At 55.9% G+C, this 17,706-nt stretch overlaps 2 protein-coding genes across 3 annotated transcripts; one reads left to right on the forward strand and one right to left on the reverse strand.

Annotated features, from left to right (window-relative positions):
- Nucleotides 1-8,169: 8,169 nt before the first annotated feature.
- On the reverse strand, nt 8,170-11,932 carry ZNF319 (zinc finger protein 319). 2 transcript variants are annotated; one of them, XM_086847458.1, is made up of 3 exons: nt 11,721-11,932; nt 10,298-10,339; nt 8,170-9,968 (listed from the first exon to the last, which is right to left on the reverse strand). In XM_086847458.1, exons 1-3 carry the CDS (start codon nt 11,810-11,812, stop codon nt 8,306-8,308), a joined length of 1,797 nt encoding a protein of 598 aa, XP_086703584.1. In that variant the 5' UTR covers nt 11,813-11,932; the 3' UTR covers nt 8,170-8,305. The 2 variants fall into 2 exon arrangements, 1 of the variants encoding a protein (XP_086703584.1); XR_015275318.1 differs by lacking the exon at nt 8,170-9,968 and having other exon boundaries at nt 10,254-10,339; nt 11,731-11,815.
- Nucleotides 11,933-12,431: 499 nt separating this feature from the next.
- Nucleotides 12,432-16,848, forward strand: USB1 (U6 snRNA biogenesis phosphodiesterase 1). Its single transcript, XM_086847463.1, has 7 exons — nt 12,432-12,575; nt 12,676-12,827; nt 12,937-13,120; nt 13,603-13,656; nt 14,686-14,791; nt 15,425-15,508; nt 15,796-16,848. The coding sequence occupies exons 1-7, from the start codon at nt 12,466-12,468 to the stop codon at nt 15,898-15,900; spliced, it is 795 nt and encodes a 264-aa protein (XP_086703589.1). The 5' UTR covers nt 12,432-12,465; the 3' UTR covers nt 15,901-16,848.
- Nucleotides 16,849-17,706: the final 858 nt, after the last annotated feature.

The raw sequence follows: 17,706 nt of genomic DNA on the forward strand, positions 1-17,706 counted from the left end.
CTGCTTGGTCTTTTTGGGTCCCTTCCTTCCCTCTGTGAAGCAGGTCCAGGCTGGGATACAGCACCAGCGAGCCAAGTGATGCTGCACATTCCCATTCTTAGGTACTGAACAAGAGAACAAGAGCTGAACTGAACAAGGCTCTCATCCAGCTCAAACTGGGGTGTCACTTGCTGTTGCCCCTCTGAAGGGCTGCACTCTGCCCAAAATGCCCCTCTTAAGATTCCCCAATCTGCTCAATGAAGGGCTCAGGAGCACCTCAGGTGCTCAGACAGCCCCCAGGTGATAGCTGTGAAGGGCAAAAGAAAGCAGATCCCTGAGCTCCTTCCAGCTCAGCCAGGAGACTGCACTGGAGTTTCAATCCCAGTTACACACATGATCCCAGTCCCACATGCAGCAGGTAGAGGCTGGAAGCTGCTCAGCACTGGGCTCTTTGAATTAACCCCTCATATGCAGCTTTCAGGCATGCAAGACATCTTCAGTTCCCTTGTGATGGCTCACTGGGGGCTCTCCAAAGCCTGGCTCCTTAAATCTGGCCTGGGATTTGCAGGAAGGGTGATGTGTGTCCTCAGCCCTTCGCTTGCCTGCACCTCAGCAAGGCCAGGAGCCAGGTTTGGATGCAGCCACAGCATCGCTCCACACAGCATTTCCAGCCCCCAGCACACCATGGGCAGGGTCAGCTCTCCCAGAGACCCCCACATCCCACAGCTGGACAGAGGGGCTGTAAAACACCTCCCGACAGGCCTGACAACCAGAAACCAATTAAATTACCTTGTATCTCTCACTGGGTATAAGGGATTAAGGAGCTGTGAATGCCCTGGGAACAGCAAGGAAAAACTGCCAGTGCTGTGCAGCAGAGGCATTTCCACCCATGCTTTGGCACTCTCACAGGTCCCAAAGAAGCCCAGGGTCCATGTACACAACTGAGGCCAAACAATCCTGGAGAAAGCCCCCTGAGACTGCAGCAAGTCCCCCTTGTCAGCCAAGGGTTCCTCCTCTTCTTGACATGAGCTTGTGCAGCTGTAAAAGCCTGGACCATACACCTGTCCTTGGTCTGAGAAAGAAATTGGAGGGCAGAGGCTGCTCCTCTGCCAAATCTGAAAAAGAAGTGGGCAGAAACATTTGTGGGTCTCCACAAAACTAGCTGCTGAAAGAAATAGGAATAAGTGGCCAGGATTTGCCTTCAATGACACTAAAGAGTTGGCAGTCTTATGCATCCTGCTGCATTGCAGGCACCCAGCGGTGCCACCACCTGTTGCGTCAATTCCTTTTGCCAGCCAGCAAAGGGCTTTAGTCTCATTTCTAAGAGCAAGAAGGGCACAGATCCATGGTCTCATTTGGAGCAGGAAGCACCACAGCCTTTCCTTCTCCCCCAGCAACTGATCAAACCTCCACATTACCCAGTCCTTGCAGCATCACTCCCCATGGACCGGCACAGCTCATCCTCTGACTCTGTTTCGGATCACCAAACCCCCCTGTGATGTGCAGAGGTGGTCCTGCAAAAATCCCAGCCTTCTCCCTCACCTCCATCACTGCCACTTACCCCTGCCAGGCTCACCACTGCCTCCCTGGGAAGCCACCCCTGCGATGTGTGGGCTCCCTCAGCCACTGCAGCTCGCCACTGAGCCCCCAAACCCATCTCAATCCGCTCAGCGCTCTGTGAGGATTAGCCCTGTGCTGCCTGCAAATGGGATTACTGGCACCCAGCTGTCCTGAGTGCCCAGGCTTCCAGCAGCCAGCCTGGCTTTGGTGCAGGGGGCTGCAAAACCCCCCCAAAATCAAGCAGGTTTGAGAATCCCTGGAGCCACCAAAGCTACCCCAGGCACTCACCAGCAGTGCTGTGGGGAAGGCAGTCGTCTCACCCATGCACAGGTGGGTGCAGGGATGTGCAGAGGAGCAGCAGTGGAGCTGCTGAAACCCCGTGGGGTGACACAAGGTGATGTGCTGAGGGTGCTCCACCCACAGCTCTGTCCCAGCTCCAGAGCAACGAGAGCCAATCTGTGCTGGGCTGAGCTAAGCCTCTCCTTGCTGAGCCTGCCAATTGCTGCTTGATCCGTTTACCTCCAGCCCTGCATGACTGCCAGCCTTTCCCACTGCCCCTAATCTTGGCCACAGTGATACCCTGGAATCCAGGTACCAGCATGGCTTCTCTGCTCCATGTCCCGCCTGTTTCTGTATATCCAGAGCTCCTCGGAGCAGCACTGGAGCTCCCTGATCCAGTTCCTCTTTCCCTGCCTCCATGGGTGTCTCCATCCTGGTGGGCAACAAGCAGCCATCCTGCCTGGTCCCTGCACCTCTGTAGCAGCCTTCCCTCTTGCTATCACAGGATGGGGGATGCAAAACAAACCCTCAGGAAAAGCCTGAACAGTTGTGTGTGGGGCTGGGATCCCCAGAGCACAACATGCAGCAGCTTCTGCCCCCTGAACAGCTGCTCCTTTCTGGCAGGGCTCCTGCCTGCTCCTGCCCTGTAGCTCCCAGGGAGAAGTTTTGCCCTGGGGAGGGATCATTTCAATTCTAGCAAGGGGGAAAACCTCTCAGCATACTCTGCTTGTGTTTGCTTTCGGCCCCTGGGAGCCTGCTCATACCCTCTGCATCTTCTGGTTACCAGGATGACGAACTATCAATTCTACTTCAAAAGAGTTCAGGGGAAAGAAAGAAAACATGAAAAAAAAACCTAGCAGAGCCAGACAGAGCACAAAGACAGATGAAGAGGCAGTGCTTGGCACATGGTCTCTGCTCCAGAAATCTTACACACCCACAGGAAGGTATAAATAACTATAAATTTATTAGTAAAGCAAAACCATTTGACACTCACACAGAAGAGCGGGATGTGTTATTACAATATATATACACACATACATGGAGTATCATCTTAGAAACACATGGAGAGCAGTGTTAAAGGCACTGCAAGCCACACAAACCTCAGCAACCTTGGCTGCAACTTCCATCAGCCCTGGGAACTCTACCAGAGTCATGACCACAGGTTGGGAGGCACCAGAGAATCTCACTGACCATGAAGTCCCTCAGATCCACGGCTTGGAGGCACTCAGAAACAAGCTCAAGGTCCAGCTCCCACCTGTGGTCCTGCTCTCCCCACTGAGCATCCCAGGCACGCTGTGAGAGCAGCATCTTCACATCCAGAAAGTGTCAGAGGCAGCTGCCAGGAGATGCTGCAGAGGAAGCTGGGCAGCTGGGGAGAAACTGGGTGCTCACCAGGCCTGGGGGGAGCTACCAGCCCCAAACCTCCCTGGCCTGCCCTTATTGAATCTCAGCATTTCACCTGCACGCACAGGAACCTTCCCACAGGTGAACTTGCTACCCAATGGAGAAAGAGTCAAACTCTGAAGAATAACAAGAGGGTTTTGCCTATTTTTTAATGGCCAGGCTTCAGCTGCAGCCTGGACATGATGGCAAATACCCAAGGGAAGTGCAGAAAGTGATCTCCTCCCTCCTCCCTGCAAGGGCAGGCTTGAGTACCCAGAGATGGTCCCAAAACTCTGTTCAGAGGATGCTTTCCCCTTTGTCCCCAGTCCAGCACATGGGCCCCAAGACCACAGGGTGTACATCTTCCCACCCAGATTGCAGAGATGGCATCTGCTCACTGGGGAGCTGGCATGGCCACCTGAGCACCCCCACGGTCCCAGGGGTGTCCATGGCACAGCTAACTCGGCTCAGCTGCCTGCTTGATGCACACAGCTGCTCCACAGCACCCAGGGGAACTAACTGCGCTGTCTGAGCCCACCCCAGTGCCATGACAATGTCTGACAGTCCTTCACTGACTTCATCCCCAGCCTTGGAGATGGAAATGTCTGCTCCCACCCCAGTCCCCTTTTCCTACAGCCCTGTTCTGGCTCTCGGTCCTGGCTTGGATTCACTTGTTGGAGCATGGGTGGGATCCGGCCAAGCCAAGCTGCCAGGTCACAGGCATTGCCCATGCAAAGTGAAATGGATGGCCTGCTGGGGGCAATGGCCAGAAGCACACACTAGATTCCAGCAAGATTCAGGTCCTAAACACCTGATCTCACCACCAGTGGTTTGGTATCACCTGGATCCAGCCTCAGCCTGGGAAAGGAATTTGGGCCTGGGGGGGAGTGGAGGGAGGTGGGAACGAAGGAAGAGACTTCACAATCAGTATGGAAGAAGGAATGAAAAGCAAACCACTGCTTACAAATAAAGAACTGAACAAAGAGAAAAGAAGCTGAGAATGTCTTTTAAAAAGATAAGCTGTAGAAGGGGCTGAGACATCTAAAGGCATCCTGTAGGTAGGGTCAGGGAAGTGAAGATCAGTAAAAGCCCAGCTCATGGACTACCTTTTCCTGGACCCAGGAAGCCAGAGGAACAGCAGTCCTAGAGAGCAGGACTCTGCCAACTTAACCCTCCTCTCTGCCTACTCAACAGCATCCCATGCTCAGACTGCCTGCAGAGAACCACCCTGCAGGAGGGACCACCCGCTACCCAGCCCCACACAGCATCCTCAGGTGCTCTGGTAACCAGGTCTTGAACTGGATCAAGTGCTTGCCACGGGGCTAATGGCACACCAGCTCCAGCACAGCAACTCTTTTAGGTGCTGCAGGGCAGTGAGGAATGAAGAGGCCGAGCAGAGGCAGGAGCCTGAAAGTTGCTTGAAATAAACACTAGAAGTTAAGTGCAACAGGTACAGAGTAGAGACATGGTTTACTTCCCAAAGGGCTTTGGCCCCAACCGCTCTTTGGTTTGAAAAGGAAACACCAGCAGTCAGCAGACAGCCCTGCAGTGATGCCCCAGGGACATCAGCTCCCAGACCAGCCCCTGCCTCCCCACACAGCACAGCGCTCCTGACACTCAGGGGCCTCCTGCTACTTCCACCACCTCCCACCTCACTGCACAAAACACGACCCAAAGGCACAGCAACAGAAATGGACCTGCTTCCCCTACCCCTGTAGGCAACACTGCTGCTTCCAAATAGAAAATGCTCCTATAAAAATATACCCAAAGCTCTCTGTGGCCACTCAGTGCCCACCCCACACAGGTCCTCCACCTGCAAGCTCCAGCTGCATGTTCTCCATGGGCTTCTGCTGGATTTGGGCTGTTGCAGGGCAGCAAATGAAACAAGAGACTGAGTCACTATGGACTCATAGCCCATCCTAATAATAATGTTCTAATCCTGCACCATGATGTTTTTGAACCTGGAGGCACCTATTCACCACCTGATGACCTGGACTGGGGCTCATCCCTGCCAAGCTCCCCACAGCATTCCCTCTCTCCCCAGCATGGGGCCCCATGCACACAGCCCTGATGAGTCTCTCTCTGCCCCTGCAGAGAGCCATAGCTCCTCACTGGATATCCAGGGCTTTCCCAGCTGCTCAGAGAAGAGAAACACTTCCCAACAGTCTCTATGCCCAGCTGTACCAAGGGGATAGGATCTGGCAGCTCTAAGGCCCCCACATAGTGTGGAGCTGTGTCTGGGGTTCACCACCATCCTCCTCTGCTCCAAGTGCCAGGCATCACCCAGGCAGCTCCCCCAAGCTCCTGGGGAGGGAAGGGAGCAGGGCAAAGCCAGCTGATGATTTCTCCAAACCCTCCTCTAGCCAGCATCTCCCCCAGGAAGAAACAGCAGAGACACAAAAGCCCATGGAGGCTGCATCTGACTATCTCACACCCTCCTCTCTAGGGAAGATGAGCCTCTCTGCAATCTCTGAGCCCTGGGCACTGATCCTGGCTGCCAGTGCTGTGCCCAAGTGCTCAGGGTGACCACTGAACCCCTGGCAGCTGTGCTGGGCAAGAGCAGAGGAACCATGGCCCAAGGCAGGAACACAGCAAGGATTCAGGTGCGTGCCACAGTCCTCATCTGGTCCCACACCTGCAGCCTCCATCACCACCAAGCCCTTCTGTAAAGACAGGATTAACCACCCTTTGTTTGGACTCTCTTTTACTCCTACAATAAAGCATACACTGAAGTTACTACATATTAAACAGCAAAAACCAGCTACCTAGAACTAAGGAGTTCTTTAAAAATCCAAGTTACCACATCTCTTTTTTGTTAAAGATCCAGTATGACATCAAGTTAAACTATACAGTATTTTTAATGAATTTTAACAAACTGCTTTTTTAAAAAAAAAGTAAAACAAAAAAAAGAAGGAAAAGAAACATAGATGGAAAACTTGGTAGGAAGTTCTACATCTTTGAGGCAGCACAAAGTAAGATAACCATCATGGGTCCCTCTTCCTTGGGCAGCAGAGAGCACAGTCTGTTTTAATCTCCTTAAAGTTGCACATGAAGAAGACTCAGCCCCAGAGTTCACCCTGTCACTGCACTCTCCCAGTCCCCGAAAATGCACCCTGATCCCCCTCACCATGCTGGAAATGGAAAACTAAAGTCTTTCTCCATCTTTCAGACAAGTGTCCCCCAACAGAGATGCAAGCCCAGTCCAACCCTCAGCAAGGTTAATCTGTGTACACTTGCCATGAACAGCAGTTATTGTTACAAATATATCATTTGTAACTGTATACATAAAGTTATTATATATAACCTTGTCCTAATCACTTGTGCAGCACATGGGCAATTTACTGGCTGCTGTTCACTACAACCTCACAAGAGCACCAGCCAACATTACAAAAGAGGTGAGGCTTGGCAGGGACCCCTGAAGACCACCAGGTCCAACTCCTTGCTTGCACAGGGTCAGCTACAGCAGGTTGTCCAGGACCACATCCAGTCAGGGACTAAACATCTCCACAGATGGATACTTAACATCTTAATATCTCCAAAGATGGAGAGGGGAAGGCTGGGGGGCAACCTAGGAGGCACATCTTCAACCTTCAAGGCATCTAACTGACATGTAATGGATCTCTTGGACATGAGAAGCCAGCAAATTCCTGCAGAGGAAAACACCTGAGGCTGCATCAACCTTACTGGGGGAGATTTATTTTTAAGTGATGTTTACAAGAAGTGTGCAAAACCTGAAAAATACAGACGAGGTAAAGAAAGGGCAAAGGGGTAAAACAGGACTCCTGCAAGAGGGGAAAAAACAGACTTCTCCTTTACCCACTGCTAACTTTGCCCTCCCCACGGAGCCAAGCCTGAAGTCCAGAAAGGGTTCTCCTGGCTCGTTCTGGTTCTTCCAGCAAATCAGACATCAAGCCCCTGGCACGTGCTGTGGGTAGTGCTGGCCATGGCAACACCTCTGCAGTTGTAGGGTATTGTAGTGTTCATCTCACCCATTAGTGTTGGAGCTGTCACAGCCCTTTGCCTGACCCTGCTGGGGGTACCACTATCAGCCCAAGGGGTGCTCAAGGGGCTGGAGGCAAGGCTCAGCAGGAGAGCTGGGTCCCTTGGGAAGCAGCTCCTGAACTCCAGGCTTTTGGGAGCAGGGTATGAATGCTGTAACAGAATCATGGAACTGGTATGGTTGGAAGGACTTTTGGAGATCATCTAGTCCAACCCCCCTGCTAAGTTAGGGTCACCTAAAGCAGGTTACACAGAAGTATGTCCAGGTGGGTTTTGAATGCCTCCAGAGAGGGAGAATCCATGACCTCCTCCCTGGCAGACCGTCTCAGTGCTCCTTGCCACACTTTCTGGTAGCAGCACAGTGCTTCCTACAGTTCCCTGTGCAGCTGGCAGGGACAGGGGGCAGGCAGGCTCACTCAGAACCTTTGCAGAGTGTGACAGCCAGCAACTGCAAAAGCAGCAATGCCAAAGTGCTTTTTGGAGCTGTGAAGCCCCATGGCTTTTCCCTTTCAACACTCTAGAAGGAGGGAGAGCAGGGGAGGTTGGGGCAGTCAAACACTAAGAATCTGAAACAATGCCCTCAGCTGAGCCTAGACCAAGTTGGGAGACCCCAGCAGAAACCTGCCATCTCCATGCCAAGCAGAACACCCTGGGAGAAGGGAGGGTAGGCTCTGCCTTGCCCCTAAACCCTCTCCAGGAGGAGAGTCACCCAACCCTTCCCACCAGCCCTGCTAGGCAGGGAAGGGGAAAAAGGCTGCATGCAAAGAGCTGGTGCCTGCAACAGACAGCTGAGCTCCCAGGACTGAAACTGCAGGTACAGCATGAACTACTGTCCAGGGAACACCAGGCATCTACAGGCACAGTTTCCTCTCTCCACCTCCCTCCTCTCCTTTCCACCTGTTTGAGATGTTCACGCCGTCTGTTGCTACTTTGATACAGGTGGCATAACGACCACTGAGGCCAGAGGAAAGTTTACCTGCCCACACACCGTACCCCCGCTTTCCCCCACACTCCCTGGAGGTTGCCAACAACCCAGGAGAGGGAAGGGAAGGCCGAGGCTCGGGAGCGTCCCATGCAAGCTGAAAGCCACCGTGGGGCGGGAGGCTCATGGCAAGCAGGCGGCCACCTGGTAGGCACCCTCGGCCGTGTGCTGGACGCTGTGCTCCTGCAGCAGGCCCAGGTCCAGGAACCGTTCCCCGCACCACATGCACTTGTACTGCTGCTCCCGGGCATGCACGCTGTGGTGTTTGTTGAGGTGCTCGCGCTGCTTGAAGGCCTTCTCGCACGAGGAGCACTTGTAGGGCTTCTCACCCGTGTGCACGCGCCGGTGGCGCTGCAGGTCCGAGGCGTACTTGAACCGCTTTTCACAGTCGGGGCACTTGAGGGGCTTCTCGCGGGCCGGGTCGCAGCGGTGCTGCACGAACTCCGAGGAGGAGAAGAAACGTCTCTCGCAGAGCGTGCACTTGAGCGGCTTCTCGGCGCAGTGGGCCAGCTGGTGCTTCTGCAGAGCCGAGGCCCGCTTGTAGGACTTGTTGCACACCGCGCACTTGAAGGGCCGCTCCGCGTTCTGCACGCACTTGTGCCGCAGCAGTTCTGAGGACTGGTTGAAGCCTTTCTGGCACACGTTGCACTTGAAGAGGTTCTCTATGCCGTGCACGTGCTGGTGGTACACCAAGTGCGAGGGCTGCACGAAGCCCTTCTCGCAGAGGTTGCACTTGAAGCGCTCCTCGGCCTTGTGCGTGCGGCGGTGGCGCATGAGCGCGTACTGCTGCTTGAAGCTCATCTGGCACAGGTCGCACTTGAAGGGCCGCTCCTCGCTGTGCGTGCGCTCGTGCTGCCGCAGGTCCGAGGGACGCTTGAAGGCCTTCTGGCACTCCCCACAGCGGAAGGGCCGCTCCCCGCTGGGCGTGCAGGGGTGCTGCAGCAGCTCCGAGGACTCCTTGAAGTGCAGCTCGCAGACGTTGCACTTGAAGAGGTGCTCCCCCGAGTGCGCGTACATGTGGCGCACCAGGTGGGAGCGGTGCTTGAAGGTCTTCTCGCACACCGTGCACTTGTAGGGCCGCTCCGAGCTGTGCGTCCGTTTGTGGTGCACCAGGTGGGAGGACTGGCTGAAGCTCTTGTCGCACAGCGTGCACTTGTACGGCTTCTCACCCGTGTGGATGCGCTCGTGCCGGGACAGCTCCGAGAGGTGCTTGAAGGTTTTCTGACAGATGGAGCAGCTGTAGGGCTTCTCCGAGGGGTCGAGAGGCTGAGAATGCTCTACCTCAGGAGGCTTGTAGGTCTTCTCACAGATAGAGCACTTCATGGCGTTGCCGTTGTGGACGTTGTGGTGCTGCGCCAGCGAGGTCAGGAGGGAGAAGCCCATCTTGCAAACCCCGCACACAAAGGGCTTCTGCTCCACCTGGATACACTGGTGTTCAAGGAGGTCGGTGGCCTGGTGGAAGATCTTCAGGCACTGGGTACACTGGAAAGAGCGGTCATGGCCCGGCAAGCACTGGTGCTCATGGGGGTTGGAGAGGTGAGCGAGGTCATGGCCGCACACACCGCATTTGTGGGATGGCTCTCCAGCCTGGATGGGGGCGTGCTGGTGGTGCTGCAGTCCGGGGTCGGGCTGGAGCAGGATGCCGTACACGGCACAGCCCAAGGGGTTGTCAGCAGTGCTGGGAGGGATGGAGTGCTCTGGGAGGGTGGCTGCCCCAGCGTGGTGCTGCTGCGGTGGCGGCGGCTGCTGTGGCTGCTGCTGTTGCTGCTGCCAGCTGTCTGACATGCTTGGGAAAAAAAAATGCGATTTTAGCAATGATAGCTTCAGCTTCCCAGTTGAAACGGTTCAAGTAAAAGCAAAACCAAAAGATTCTGAGATCCTGATTCCCTGCAACTGATCCCCTGAAGTTGAGACCAGAAAATCCAGCCCACAGACAGGATCCTGGGAAGAAAAGACGTGAAGAGACTCCAGAGCCTCCTCCTTAGACCAGCACAAGTTCTTTATGGACTGATTTGGTCTGGCTTTTCCTTCTTTTGGACAAAAGAATGGGAGGCAGAGGCAAGTGCCTTGAAGACAAGAGGAGGCCCTTCTCCGTGCTGGCTGCGACGTGCTCACACTTGGGAAGGGTGCAGGAAGCAACCCAGGGAGCAGCTCTCTCTGCAAGAAAGAAGACAGCTCATGTCAGGTCCTAGAAGAAATGTGGGCAATTCTCTATCAATCCTCCCCCATGGCTCTCTTTGAAAACTCTCCTGCATCCCTGCAAAGTTACCAGGAAGCCAATGTGGAACCGGGGCCCCACTTGCTGCTGAGCAAAGGGCCTGGGACAAGGAGTTCACAGCCTGGAAAGGATTGGGCTCTGCCTGGACACAGACAGGCACATGTTTGGGTATTGTGCTCTCACGAGAGGCAGCACAACCACTCAGGGTCTACTCAGCTCAGCCTTGAGTGAGTCACTGGATCTCCAGCACAGCTGTGGCACTGTCTGAGAACACTGGTCTCTCTGCACAGGCTATGCACCAAACATGGTGCAATGAAGAAGCAACCAGGTTAGATTTTACGGGTGTCAATGAGATCCTAACATAATCCCACCCCAGCTGAAACAGCTCTGTAAAATGGTTCTGCTCCTCTTTACACAAGGGATGTATGCAAAGCATTTCCCCCTCTCTGGGCAGCACTTGTAGACTGGAAGAGCCAAAGAGCTCAGATTTGCCCTCAGTGTTATCCTATCCTCAGACAGAACACAGAAACCACAGGGATCACTCTGTGAATTAAAAAGAAGAGTTAAAGCAGTGACTTAGCTGAACCTCCTACGAAACCATGGAACAAAAGTACACTGAAGCCAAATAACCTATGCCAGAGCTGCAGCCTGGCCTTGCTACGGAGCATCATCAGGCTTGCACTCACTGAAAAGTTACAGTCTTTCTAGAGATGTCCAATAAAACCTACCACCAACTTAGAGAAGAAGAAGACCCATCAGCGAGCAGCAGACAGCAGCAGTGTCAACACACCTCAAGAGACAAGGTGCAAGCTGTGGTGAGCCTAGAGCCCCCCCAGCCGATAAGAGCACTCCCATGTCTGTGTGAAAAACCTGCCCTCAGGGTAAGGTAAATCCATGGTCTGCCACGAGAGTGGTTAGTCTGGCACTAAGAATAAAGAGCACCAGAGAATGCCACTTCTCAGCATCCCCACCTCCACCGGCACCCAAGCTGAGACTGGGTTGAGCCCCGGACCCAGCTCTGACTGTGGGGACTCTTCATTGTTTTGTGGTCCAGCACAGTTTCGGGCAGTAAAGCCCCCAAAGGCTCCATCGCAGCCCTGCCGGCTCGCCCTCCTCCTACAGAGCTCACCTTGACGAAGGGAGGGCTCGCAGTGACGGTACCTGCATCCGAGCTCGGCGGGACACCGAACTTCAGCCCAGCCCGGGCGCCACCTTCCCCCGCACACCCCGCGAACCGTGGCAGGATGAACCCACCGGCGACGCAACCCGGCCTAACGGGGAGGGGAGACTGTGCCCCTCGCAGGGAAGAGCGATACCAACCTTGGCTTACCGAGGGCTCTGCGCGGGGACCCGCGTCGCCGCCAGCTCCAGCCTAACTCATCCCTCCGTGGGAGGTGGGAAGCGACAACCATTTAGGGAGCGCGGTCGGGAGCGCAGAGGTACTTTCAAACTGGCGAGGCGGCCTACTCGGCATGGCCCGGCCCGCTCCCGCCGGGCCCGGGCCGCCTCAGGGCCGCGGGGCGCGGGGGCGGCCGGGGAGCTCGCAGGCCACCAGCAGCCGCCGCCGCCGCAGCCCGCGGCCAGGCCCGGCCCGCCGCTCGCCGCTCCCCATCGGGCGGCCCCGCTGGCAGCGCGGGGACGGCGCCCCGAGGCCTTCACCGCCGCCGCGCCGGGAGGCCCCGCGGTGGGCTCGGGTGCAGGGGGACGCTGCCCGCCCGGGGCCGCCCCCGCCCCGGCGAGGCGCACACAAAGGGCGGCGGCGGCGGCCGGGCCGCTCACCTGCGGCGGGAGGAGGCCTCGCCGGCGGCAGGGCCGCGGCCTGCGCGCTGCGCCCGAGCCCCGCGCTGGCGTGGAGGCGGGAGCCGGGATGGAGCAAGGGAGGGAGGGAAGGGAGCGAGCGGCGGGCGGGAGCGCAGCGGAGGGAGCGGAGCGGGCCGGGCCGGGGCGGCCGCGGCGGCGGCGGAGGAGGCGGGGCGGGCGCGGCGGGTGCTGCCCCCTGCCGGGCCGCGCCGGCAACTGCGCGGCCGCGGGGAGCGAGCGGGGTGTCCCGGCGGGAGCGGCGGCCATGAGCGCCGCGCTGGTGGGGTACAGCAGCTCCGAGGAGGAGCAGGAGCAGGAGCAGGAGGAGAAAGGGGGGAGCCGGGGCGGCGGCGAGCAGGGGCCCCCCGGGGCCAGGTGGGTGCGGTGGGGTGGTGGCGGCAGGAGCGCGCGGGAGGCGGGAGCGCGCGGCCTTCCTCCTCCTCTTCCTCGTTCTCACCCCGCTCCGGTCCCGCAGCGCCGGCCGCCCCCGCCTGCCCGCGCCCGCCGGCCTGCCGGGAGACCTGGACCCGGAGGAGGCCGTGAGCGATGACAGCTCCCGGCACGGCGGCCGCGTGCGCGGCTTCCCCCACGAACGGGGCAACTGGGCCACGCACGTCTACCTGCCCTGTAGGTACCGGGACCGGCATGGGTCCGCGGGGATGGCGGGACGGAACTCAGCCCGCCGGTGCCGGCGGGGATGCGCGGCCAGCGCTGCTCTGACGGCGCTGCCCCGCAGACATTGCCCAGGAGGAATTCCTGGAGCTGCTGGAGCTGCTGGTGTGCCGCGCCCGCACCTACGTCCCGTCGCTGGCTGCCATGGAGGAGTTCCACCTGAGCCTCTCGCAGTGCGTGGTGCTGCGCTACCACTGGATTGAGCCCTTCGTTCGCTCCCTCAGGGAGCGCCTGGCCGCCTTCCACAGGTGGGTTTGGCAGCGCCCCGGGAGAGCGCTCCTCACACCCCTCCTCTGCCCTCGGCATCCGTGTTTCACCAGCATCCACGCCCTAAGGTGTCCCTGGCAGATGGTGCTGGCAGAACATTAAAGCCCTGGGGATTTTTCCTCACTGCCTCAAGATCTGGCACCAGACACATCAGGTTTTGGCTTTCCAGGATCAGGCCAGAGCTGTGCCATCCCTTAAACCATGGATGATTTTGTTGCTTACATCTGGCGTAGACACCGGCTGAGCATCAGATTCTTCAGGGCTTCTGTCATTGTCCAGATTTTGGAGGGCTGGAAACAGGAGGGGAATTAATTAATTTGAGCCCCAGAAGGTTCTGGTTGCACCAGTTTGCCTGTATCTTTCCATGGCTTGGTAACAATCCTGGTCCCTTCTCATCTTCTTTTTTTTTTTTTTTTTTTTTCTTTTCTCCCCTAGAGCTGAAATAGGATCTTTATTATTTCAGGTTCTTCTGTGTGGCTGACCAAGTGAAGGTTTACACCAACCAGAACAAAACCAGGTGAGTGCATAATGGAGCAGCCTGCCTGCCCCAGGAGAATGCTGAACAAGGTGCTGGGTGGACGGGAAGTGTCACCCTGCCTGTCCCCCATTTGGTCTGTGTGACAACACAGTATGTGATAACCTCCAGATCATCTCCAGACATTTCACACCTTCCCCTAGCCATCTGTACAAATTTTTAGCTTTGGGGCAGATTCTCTGCAAGCCTTTGGTCTCATTAGCCGGTGTGCACAGCCTGGGGCGAGCAGAGCGGGACCACCTCTTTTGGCAGCAGTGCCAGTCGTGAAATTGTAGTGCAGGTCTTCCAAGAGCTGGAGAGAAATAGCTGAGATGGTGCTAATTCTCCTGGGTGTCAGCTCAGAAGCCTGATTCCAACGAATGCAATTAGTTTTTTTGAATGTCAAAGCAAAGGTGATTAAAACAGCGAAAAGTTGCTGAATCTGGCGGGAAAGGCAGCCCAATAGTCCTGGGTAAGAAAAAGTGGATATGGAACCTGGGTGACAATTTAATCTTCTGCTTCTCTCCTGGAGGAGAAGAAATGATGACTCTCAATGACCCTAGAAGGTGTCATCCCAACAGTCCTGGAGGAAATGCTGACCTCTTTGTCACATCTCTCCAGCTTGGTACTTCTCATTCTCTACTTGCTCTCAGGCTGTAAAACCTCTCCAGCAACTTCCACTTTTTTAATGCAGCTTCTGCATGGGCACGGCACTCTGCTGAGATTCCCATACAGTGCATCCTTTGCCTGGAAAATTAATTTTCATGTCCCAAAAGGAACTGAGTTAATCTAGTAAACCTACCTGGTTTATCATCCAGTCCTACTTCTCCCTGCTACCACATCTTCTGTTTTTCTTCAGAATGTATTCTGAATCAATCAGCATCCCTGGATGCTTAAACCTGGCATTCCTCAGACTTTCTTGTGTTAGGGAGTAGGGAACTTGCCCAGTAGGAATGCAGGGTGAAGTATTCTTAGGGCTGTGCTTTCTGCAACATAAAAGAGTCCTTGCTGTCTCTCCTTGCCTTTCTTTAGGACCTTTATTGGCTTGGAGGTCTCTGCTGGGCATTTCCAGCTGCTGGAGCTGGTGTCGGAGGTGGATGGAGTTCTAGAGGAATTTGACCTTCCCACATTCTACAAGGTGAGGCGTTTCCTGCTTACTCCCCTGCCAGTCTGGACATGCTGGCTGGTTCCCTGCAAGATGTTCACTCAAATAAACAGGAGTCAGTTGCAGTGGCTGCCCTGCATGGAAGCAGAGTTGTCCTAGGATAGAATGGGCACTGTGGGACTGAGGATAATCCTTGTGTCTTTGTCTTGGGCTCCTTTCTTGGACATTAGTCCAGAGTTTTTGCTTATTACTAGCTTTGGGATCAGGCTTGGGATTTTGAAGGGCCAGACCCCTTCAGTTTGCCTGTCTCCAGAGCCAAGCAGGGAGCTCATGTGGGTTATTCAGAAGTGACCCGTGTACTTGCTCTACGACCAGTGCTGAGAGATTCTCCCACAGCTGCAGTTGAGCATAGAGAGGTTGGGAATCAGGCAGCCTTGGTGTCCAGAAGGGCTGGTTTGGGAAGCCCAGGACTCCTCTTGCCTCCAGCACTGTCCAGATCTGCTCTGCAGCTGTTGGGTTGGCAGAGAGGACTCTCAGCTTTGGGATCCTCCAGCCTCTGTGATCCCAGACGAGGCAGCAGCATCATGCCACATCTCCCACTGTGGCTCTGTGCATCAAGCAAAGCCTTCTTTAGCCCTCACATTCTTATCCCTGTTTTGTCTTCAGGACCCATCGTTCCACATCAGCTTGGCCTGGTGCGTCGGGGACCTGTCTGGCAGGCTGGAAGGGCAGTGTCTGCGGGAGCTCCAGGTGTGTCCCCACGTGGTGTGGGAGCAGCGGGAGGGCAGGGCTGGAGTCCAGCCACATCTCCCTGCCAGGGTTGGAGAGTGGGAAATCCACTGAGCAGGACAAACTTCACTGGGCTAAAAGATGAGAAGCTTTTGGAGGGAGCATGTATTAAGTCACCCTCCTGAGGGAAGTCAGAGGCTTCCAGCTGCAAAAGGCTTCATCTGTGGCTTGCTTCAGAGAGGGAGCTGCTGACTCTATCCTCTGGCAGATCCTCCTTCCTGGTACTGACTCCTGCCTCTATTTTCTAGGACATTGTGGATGGGTTTGAGGAGTCAGCATTCCTGCTGCGTATCCAATGGGAGCAAATCCGCTGCAAGTCAGGGAACAAGTACTTCTCCTTCCCTTTGAGGTAGGGGCAGGTGGGACTGTGCATTTTGGAGCCTTGAAGAGCCTGATGCTGGACCAAGGACTGTTGTCTGGCACAGCTCTGGGTGGCGTGGGTTGTCACGCACCTCCAAGCTCTTCTTGCCTGCTCAGCGTCTCTGCGGTGTTTGTGGCCTCAAGTCGGGCTACTTCCAGTTTGAGCTGCTGGCTGAAGAAAACTGTGTTTGTAGCAGATTCCATCCTCGCTGCTGGATGTGCTGCAGTCAGCACCAGTGGTTCCAGACATCCCACAGTCACTAATTTTGCTGATTTTTTTTTAAAAAAGAAAAAAATAAATCTTCAAAAGCCATAGATGCCTTATGGGAAGGAGGAAGAAGGTAGCGTGGGAAGCTGCTACTAAAGGGAGAGTGTCTCACACAGTGGGAAGTAGCAGTGCCAGATTGTTGGGAGACTCTGGGCATGTTTTGAGTAGCAAGAGGCAAGGACAAGGAGCTGGATCCTCTTCCCTGAGTGTTTTCCTACTGTAAGCCAGCTTGGTCGAGCTCCTGAGTCATGTTGTGTCCCTCTCACACTGCTGCTGCCTGTGTAGAGACATTGCAGTGTCTGATCCTTTTGCCAAACAACAAGAGCTTGCTGCCAGGTGTGGAATGGACAGTCAGTGTTTGCCTGAGATGGGAGGGCAGTCCCTTCAGGTCAGTCAAGGGGTTGCAGCTCCTGCCCAGGCTTCACACTTTTTCCCTGTGTGATCAGCACCCTAGATGGATGATGACCCAGGGGATCACAGGCTGGACACTGTCCCTTGGGAGAAGCTCCTTTTTAATCCTTTTGTTCCTGTGGGTTGGTCAGCTGCAACCTCTCAGGTAGTTGGAATAAACAGGATGCTGATGCGATGTGCTGAATCTTTTATTTTGTGTCTGTTACTCCATGTCTGTCCGGGACTTCTGAGCAGTAAAAATCTGCCTCCTCATGTCATAAAACTGTGTCTGTGGTGTATTTTAGACACAATTCCTGCAGGCTTCAGGTGAGGCCACGTCTGTCAGTGCTCCTGTGAGCTCCATGCTGCCTGTCCTGTCACAATAGAGTGGCTTTGTCTCTGGGAGCGTCTCCATACAGTCGGGATTTGTGTCCCTGGGAGCATCGCAGCCAGTTGCTGCTGCCAGCAGCCTTTTGAAGTCCTTAACAAAAAAATCTGTTAAGTCTTTAGCCAGTTAGTTTCCCGAATGGGGATCGGCAAGATAAGTTTCTTTCGGGGGAAGGAAAAACAAACAAACGTAGAGATATATTTAGCCCCTGGGGACTTGAGTGAAACCGGTTTCTGCCAGGTTAATGCTCAACCACCGGCCCCAGCCGGGCCTGGCACAACACCCAGTTGTGTAACACCGGGTGTCAGAGACCGCCGGGACAGGGGACGATGGCTGTGGGGACAAAGTCGGGGGATGTGGCGGCTGCCGGCGGAGCCTGAGGGCGGCAGGGCCCGAGGGTTCTGCCCGGGGGGTTCTGTCCAGGGCCGGGAGGTTCTGCCCGGTCCGGGGGTTCTGTCCGGTCCGGGGGTTCTGTCCGGTCCGGGGGTTCTGTCCGGCCCGGGGGTTCTGTCCGGCCCGGGGGGTTCTGTCCGGCCCGGGGGTTCTGTCCGGCCCGGGGGTTCTGTCCGGGGGTTCTGTCCGGCCCGGGGGTTCTGTCCGGGGGGTTCTGTCCGGCCCGGGGGTTCTGTCCGGTCCGGGGGTTCTGTCCGGCCCGGGGGTTCTGTCCGGCCCGGGAGTTTTTCCTGCGGCTCCACCGCGCGCACACGTGCGGGGGGGGCGGCCCCGCCTCCGCCGGCCCCGCCCCGCTGAGGC

The sequence above is a fragment of the Cyanistes caeruleus genome, chromosome 12, assembly GCF_971803275.1.
Source record: "Cyanistes caeruleus chromosome 12, bCyaCae1.hap1.1, whole genome shotgun sequence".
NCBI classification, from domain to species: Eukaryota; Metazoa; Chordata; class Aves; order Passeriformes; family Paridae; genus Cyanistes; species Cyanistes caeruleus.

Bases quoted from the DNA above. Each gene is read 5' to 3' on its own strand.
- ZNF319 (XM_086847458.1), bottom strand. From the start codon at position 11,812: ATGGTTGTCGCTTCCCACCTCCCACGGAGGGATGAGTTAGGCTGGAGC. The intron at 10,340-11,720 runs GTTGGTATCGCT...TCTTTCTTGCAG, and splicing joins AGAGCCCTCGGTAAGCCAAG to AGAGAGCTGCTCCCTGGGTT. The intron at 9,969-10,297 runs GTGAGCACGTCG...TTTTTTCCCAAG, and splicing joins TTCCTGCACCCTTCCCAAGT to CATGTCAGACAGCTGGCAGC.
- USB1 (XM_086847463.1), top strand. From the start codon at position 12,466: ATGAGCGCCGCGCTGGTGGGGTACAGCAGCTCCGAGGAGGAGCAGGAG. The intron at 12,576-12,675 runs GTGGGTGCGGTG...CCGGTCCCGCAG, and splicing joins CAGGGGCCCCCCGGGGCCAG to CGCCGGCCGCCCCCGCCTGC. The intron at 12,828-12,936 runs GTAGGTACCGGG...GCTGCCCCGCAG, and splicing joins CACGCACGTCTACCTGCCCT to ACATTGCCCAGGAGGAATTC.